This window comes from Scylla paramamosain, chromosome 41, assembly GCF_035594125.1.
Source record: "Scylla paramamosain isolate STU-SP2022 chromosome 41, ASM3559412v1, whole genome shotgun sequence".
In the NCBI taxonomy this organism is placed as follows: Eukaryota; Metazoa; Arthropoda; class Malacostraca; order Decapoda; family Portunidae; genus Scylla; species Scylla paramamosain.
In genome coordinates this window covers 7,301,967-7,309,466 of record NC_087191.1, presented here as the reverse complement: position 1 = coordinate 7,309,466, position 7,500 = coordinate 7,301,967, and the positions used below count along the sequence as shown (strand labels likewise).

Below are 7,500 nucleotides of genomic sequence, written 5' to 3'. Positions count from 1 at the left end.
GTGGGGGAGGAGGGTGCAAGGAAAGACGGGAGAGGTGAGGCGAGTCTATTTTCCTGCTATGGCATCGCTGTCTGGAGAAGCAGCGAAACTAGTCGGGAAATAAACTTGCCTTGCCTCGCCACTCCCGTTATCCCTTACACCCTCTTCCACCCTATCCTTCCCCTCCCCCCACCCCCTCCAAAGAAAAAAAGAAAGAAAGAAAGAAAAAAGTCGATGGCACATATCACTTACAAAAATTCAGCTTGAGTGGTGTATTAGTTTGCTGGTGCGGGACATTCACACACGCGCGGGGAACACCCAGACCTGCCAGGCTCACATCGGTACAGTCGCCGTGTAAGGCCTGCATTCAGAAGCGCTCCTCTCTCTCACCACCACTATTTTCAAAGGCCACAGATACGATAAGCCGGGTTCTCAAGACTACTTATCCTATTAATAATGTAGAAATCTTGTTAATCTGTCCCTGGAACCGTAAAAGCACCCTTGAAAACCCGTGTGGCCACAACTAGAGGCTCTTGAAAGTAAAGGAGGTGCGGCCAGAGGTGTTTCAGAATACTCTCCTTAATAAGCTGTGTTCTGCGTCGCCATTATGAATCGTAACCATCTCTCCTCCCCCTTCCCGACACCTTGCTTTCCTCTCCTCACCACGCACTGCTATTCAAACCTAACCTGAGCTGGTCACGATGCACCCTGGCGACGAGGCAGGACACAGCTCATGACCGCGACTGTACAGGTGAAGACTACATGACACGCACCAAGTCTCAACAGGATCGCCTGGGTAGTTATTGAGGAACCGTACGCGAGGCACTGTTCATTCTTGGCAAGTTACCCCTCAGCGCCACCCAGCGGAAGTGATGAAAGTTGTAAATTTGTCACGTAAAATTGGAAGAGTTGTGTTATATAGTGTACGCCATTAAATGTGTGTCACGCAGAGCCCAGAGTTGTGTTATCATATTTAGAGTGACGAAAGCTGTGACACATGAAACTGAAGGAAGTGTTACCATATTGTGTTGGTGGTTAAATGTGTGCCTTGTATCACTGGAAGAGTTGTTGTCATAGAGTGCAGTGTGGTGATTAAATTTTGTATCATGGAATTGGAAAAGTCGTTAACATGCGGTGTAAGTGATTAAATTTGTGTCTTGTGTAATTGAAAGACTCGTTATTGTAGGAAGATAAGTTTTGAATCACGAAATTGCAAGAGGTATTATCATAGTGTAGGGGATTAAATTTGTGTCTCATATAAATGAAAGGCCTGTGTTATCATGAAGAGTAAGTGACTGAATTTGCATCAGAGAACTGAAAGAGTTCTGTTGTCATTAAGGCGCGAGTGGCGGCAGTTAAATTGTGACGCAGGGAATGGTTGTGGTGCCACGCGGCGTGAGTCTTGCAGCAAGGGCCGCGTGCTTCAAGGGATATACGCTTGTGGAAATAATATTATAAGCTCGTGGGTGGCGTCACGGTCAGGCCAGGCCGCTCAAGTGTAAAATTCTCCCGCTGAACAGTGCTTCTCTCTACTCGGCACAGAAGACAACCGTCAACAAAAAAGAAGAATAAGTTTTCGTCTATTAGAAAACGATACAAAATGACTGTAGACGCCGCCACCACTGTAGAGAGTCAGGATGACAAACGACCCAGTCGTTTACTCGCTTTGATGCGGTTAACCTGTAGTGACAGTTGAGTTGCCATCAGCACGAGGGGCCTTGGACTACAGTAAATCACTCACGTGCAAACAAGTCACAAGGGCGTCATGAGAAGATAATTGATTCCGTAATAATGGAGTGCAAGATGATAACCAAAATACATAATGCTTTAAGCATTAATAAACATTAATTATCAGTGTATTTTAACATGTAGTAGTAACTTAGACGGCTAATTAACCACAATGCAACACTTACAACTATGAGGGTCGGCGTTTGAGTGTCTAGGGTCTAAGGGGAAAACAGACTGTGAGTCGCAGCACCTTTCCCTCTCTCTCTCTCTGAAGACTGGGCACCTTCTGAGGCCGCTGGACCAGATATGCGACCCCGGGTGACCCATTCCTCGACAGAGTCAACAGAAACATTAAACAGTACAGTACGCGGGTGGGGGAGCCGGGCAGCACACTCCAGAAGGCAGAATTTGACCACAGGGCGAAGGCGTTCCCCCGAGCTGGTACGGAAGTGCACCTTACGGACCAGACCTTCTGCGCCTGGGAAGGTTTGGGTGATCCACTGGTTCCTCGGAAGGTGTGGGTCACCTGTAAGGGCCAGAACAGTCTGCTCCTGTGGAAGTGAGCCAGGGCTTGCCTATAGCGATGAGTGCCGTGGGTAACTCTCCTTGGCGCTGTGTCAGGGGCGTGTTGTTGACTCAGCGGCACATGAAGCAGCTCCGCAGGATACACAAGAACATAAGAACATAAGAAATAAGGGAAGCTGCAAGAAGCGACCAGGCTTACACGTGGCAGTCCCTGTATGAAATATGCCTACCTATTTCCACCCCATCCATACACCCGTCTAATCTTCTCTTAAAGCTCCCTAATGTCCTAGCACTAACAACATGATTACTGAGTCCGTTCCACTCATCTACCACTCTATTTGAGAACCAATTTCTTCCTATCTCTTTCCTAAACCTAAATTTTTCAAGCTTGAACCCGTTATTTCTTGTTCTGTCCTGGTTGCTGATCCTAAGAATTTTTCTTACATCTTCCTTGTTATAACCCTTATACCACTTAAAGACTTCTATCAGGTCCCCTCTTAATCTACGTTTCTCTAAAGAATATAAATTCAACAGCTTCAACCTCGCCTCGTAAGGAATACTCCTCATCCCCTGTATCCTTTTAGTCATTCTCCTCTGTACTGATTCTAATAGACCTATATCTTTCCTGTAATGTGGGGACCAGAACTGCACAGCGTAGTCTAGATGAGGTCTGACCAGCGCCAAGTATAACTTTAATATTACTTCCGGCCTTCTACTTTTAACACTCCTAAAAATGAATCCTAATACTCCATTTGCCTTGTTTCTGGCTTCTATGCATTGTTTTCTTAGACGGAGTTCAGAGCTAACTATAACTCCTAAATCTTTCTCGTACCCTGTACCTACCAGAGTTTGGTTGTTTAATGTGTACCTACTGTGTGGGTTTCCTCTACCTACGCTAAGCACTTTGCATTTGTTGATATTAAACTGCATTTGCCATCTGTCCGTCCATTCATTCATCCTATCTAAATCTGCCTGCAAGGCGATGGCATCCGATTCTGACCTAATTAATCTACCTATCTTTGTGTCATCCACAGATTTACTAACATCACCACTAATTCCACCATCCAAGTCACTGATATATATTAAAAACAACAATGGCCCTAATACTGACCCCAGTCAGAGGCGACCTGCAGCCACCCAGTAATGTCTCCGCAGGCCAGCCAAGGTGTGTTCCTGGCCTGAGTGCCTGGTCAGAGACATGTGTGTATCTTGTACAGTCAGGGAAGACGACGGCAGTTCAAGAGAAGAACAAGAATTAATTTTCCTCTTTTACAAAACATTAATACAAGATGACTAAAGATGAAAAAAAACAAGAATAAGTTTTCCTCTTTCACAAAATGTTGATGCAAAATTGCAAAGAGAAAAAAACAAATAAATTTTCCTCTATTACAAAACGTTGATACAAAATAACTAAAAAGAGGAAAACAAGGATGAGGTTTCCTCTATTGCAAAACGTCACTACAGAATGGCTGCAGGGGGAAAATGGAAATAATATGATAAAATAAAAAAAAAAATGCAAAACTTCGCCACTTAAAAACAACAGCAATGTAAAAACAGTGCAGGGAGGAACAAAAAATAAATAAATAGATAAAAATAAACAAGTAAAGTTAGTTAATTTTATTACAAAACAATGTAAAACAAAATCACCATAAGAAAAAAAAAAGCAATAGAAAATGTTAGCTAGTGAAAAATAGCAATAATTTAAAAAAATCACAAGAGAACAAAAAAAAATAAAGACAATAATATAGAAAAAAAATATACAAAAAGACAACAAATACAGAAAAAATAAAAAGAAATGAAGCAAACAAATAGAGAAATACACAAAAAGAAAACGAAAAAAACAAAAAACTGACAAAAACAAACAAAAAATAGAAACAAAACAAAGAAAAAGAAAAAAAAAGGCAACATTAACCAACTCAAAACAACAACAACGATAAGAACTAACTAATGTTCACACCACACACACAACTACCGCTTCAGTGACAGACTAGACAATTATAACACCAACACGTCAGACAGAGAGAGAGAGAGAGAGAGAGAGAGAGATTTATCATAAGTCCCAAGTTGAAAAAAAAAAAGAAAAAAAGAAAATAAATTAAAAAAAGAAGGAAAAAAATACTGTAGAAGGAGGAGGAGGAGGAGGATAAGAAGAAAAGAAGAAGAATAGGAAGAAGAAAAGACGTAGATTAATTAACGATGAAAGTAAGGAAAAGATGAAAAAAAAAACTGATTGTGTAATAAGGAGAAGGAGGAGGAGGAGGAGGAGGAGGAGGAGGAGGAAGAAAAGACATAGATTAGTTAGGTGATGAAAGTAAGGAAAAGATGGTGAATGTGTAATAAGAAAGAGGAGGAGGAACAGGAGGAGGAGCAGGAGGAGGAGGAGGAGGAGGAGGAGGAGAAAGGGAAGATTGCATGCTCTACGTGCGCGGCGTGGAAACTTTTTGCAAACTGCTCAGAAAGTGTGAATTTAAAATGAGTCAAAATTGTCACATAAGGAGGAGGAGGAAAGCTCTTACTTCTTTTTCTTTTCTCTCACCATTCTTCCCTTCTCCACTTCCTCATATTCTCTTGCTTCTGTTATCCTCCTCTTCTTCTCCATCATCGTTCTAATGTTCTTTTCCTTTCTTTCTTCTCAACTTCTTTTCTCTTTTTTTTCTTCACTCATCATCCCTTCTCTTTTTCATATTCTCTTATTTATTTTATCCTCCTTCTCGTCTTCCTTCTCCTTCCTTGTTCTTATAGTCTTATTCCTTTTTCTCCCTATCCTCTCATTCCTTTTCTCCTCGTCCTCCTTCCTCTTCTTCTCCGTCTTCTTCCTCCTCGTCATCCTCATCTCCCCATCCCTCACATGGAGGATTTCATGACGAGTAGGATGTTAAGGAGCGCCATATGAACTGCTGGGAGCCTTGGGAGGGGGTCCGTAGGATGGGCTGGGAGCCTTGGGAGGGGGTCCGTAGGATGGGCTGGGAGCCTTGGGAGGAGGGCCATAGGATGGGCTGGGAGCCTTGGGAGGAGGACCATAGGATGGGCTGGGGGCCTTGGGAGGGGGTCCATAGGATGGGCTGGGGGCCTTGGGAGGAGGTCCGTAGGATGGGCTGGGAGCCTTGGGAGGGGGTCCATAGGATGGGCTGGGGGCCTTGGGAGGAGGTCCGTAGGATGGGCTGGGAGCCTTGGGAGGAGGGCCATAGGATGGGCTGGGGGCCTTCGGAGGGGGTCCGTAGGATGGGCTGGGGGCCTTGGGAGGTGGTCCGTAGGATGGGCTGGGAGCCTTGGGAGGGGGTCCGTAGGATGGGCTGGGAGCCTTGGGAGGAGGGCCATAGGATGGGCTGGGGGCCTTGGGAGGAGGACCATAGGATGGGCTGGGGGCCTTGGGAGGGGGTCCATAGGATGGGCTGGGGGCCTTGGGAGGAGGTCCGTAGGATGGGCTGGGAGCCTTGGGAGGAGGGCCATAGGATGGGCTGGGAGCCTTAGGAGGGGGTCCATAGGATGGGCTGGGGGCCTTGGGAGGGGGTCCGTAGGATGGGCTGGGAGCCTTGGGAGGGGGTCCATAGGATGGGCTGGGGGCCTTGGGAGGGGGTCCGTAGGATGGGCTGGGAGCCTTGGGAGGGGGTCCGTAGGATGGGCTGGGGGCCTTGGGAGGGGGTCCATAGGATGGGCTGGGGGCCTTCGGAGGGGGTCCGTAGGATGGGCTGGGGGCCTTGGGAGGGGGTCCGTAGGATGGGCTGGGGGCCTTGGGAGGGGGTCCGTAGGATGGGCTGGGAGCCTTGGGAGGGGGTCCGTAGGATGGGCTGGGAGCCTTGGGAGGGGGTCCATAGGATGGGCTGGGGGCCTTCGGAGGGGGTCCGTAGGATGGGCTGGGGGCCTTGGGAGGGGGTCCATAGGATGGGCTGGGAGCCTTGGGAGGGGGTCCGTAGGATGGGCTGGGGGCCTTGGGAGGAGGACCATAGGATGGGCTGGGAGCCTTGGGAGGGGGTCCATAGGATGGGCTGGGGGCCTTCGGAGGGGGTCCATAGGATGGGCTGGGGGCCTTGGGAGGGGGTCCGTAGGATGGGCTGGGAGCCTTGGGAGGAGGTCCATAGGATGGGCTGGGAGCCTTGGGAGGGGGGCCATAGGATGGGCTGGGGGCCTTGGGAGGAGGTCCGTAGGATGGGCTGGGAGCCTTGGGAGGGGGTCCGTAGGATGGGCTGGGGGCCTTGGGAGGGGGTCCATAGGATGGGCTGGCAGCCTTGGGAGGAGGACCATAGGATGGGCTGGGGGCCTTGGGGGGAGGACCGTAGGATGAGCTGGGGGCCTTTGAAGGAGCCTTGGGTGGTGGCCCGTAGGATGGCTTAGGAGCTTTTCGGGGAGGGCCATAGGATGGCCTGGGAGCCTTTGGAGGAGGCCTCTTCTTGCTGAACAGGGAGCGAAGGACAACGAAGACAGGGGAGCGCTTCAGCCTGAACTGGTCCTCCAGGTCCAGCACATCGCCACGATCTGCAAGAAAGCGGAGAGAGTCAACCCTTGTCTTGTTTTCGTGGGTCCAGCAAGCACTGGCACACACTTAACACGCAGCACACTCACGCCCCAGCCAGTGTTTGCTTGCTGCAGGCCCGTGTCCTTAAGGCTTTGTTCTCTCACCAGAACTGTCTCCAAAAGCCATGCAGCCTGTCGGTCTCTGGTGGAAAGGGACAGTCTTGTGGACCACTGTATTACACTCCAGGAGCTTAGGTATAGCACGGCTGGCTGCATACATCTATAGCAAGACCACACAGCACACACTGGTTCACCCCTGCCCCCTCATAATGAGACCGTTCCCTGCCCTGCACCTACTCCAATCCTGAGACCACAGCAGATGCAGGGTACTTCCTACAGCGTGCCCTGCACCATAGCAGTCCATACACCATGTGCCCCACCAAATGGACCCCACCAAGTGTGCTCACACCCACTCCCAGGGGTCGATGTGACCGTGTTCTCTTAACTCATTGCCGCCAGGTGGTGTCAGATAATGGGGATAATGATAATAGTGCATGGGTGCTGTGCTGTGTTGTGTGCTGTGTTGTGCTGTGTTGTGTTGTCTTGTGTTGTGTTGTGTTCATTCTTGCGTGTTCGTGAGCGTTGGAATGGTTGACGTTACTTCTTTTCGTAGTAATACTGACTGGAAACTTGAGTGGCTGTGATGGTTGTGGAGGAGACAGTAATGTCACGTGTCTGCCTCACACCACTATGGCGTCAAAACAAAAAAAAAAAAAAAAAAAAAAAAAACATGTAAGACACGGAAAACATTTGAGA

At 48.3% G+C, this 7,500-nt stretch overlaps 1 protein-coding gene across 1 annotated transcript in view; it reads right to left on the bottom strand.

Moving 5' to 3' along the window:
* Positions 1-3,836: 3,836 nt before the first annotated feature.
* Positions 3,837-7,500, bottom strand: part of LOC135092957 (uncharacterized) — a 4,665-nt gene continuing 1,001 nt past the window's right edge. Inside the window, exon 3 of the mRNA XM_063991780.1 lies at positions 3,837-6,705. Within this exon, the coding sequence (XP_063847850.1) occupies positions 5,108-6,705 (1,598 nt within the window). The 3' untranslated portion in view covers positions 3,837-5,107. The remainder of the gene's footprint in view (positions 6,706-7,500) is intronic.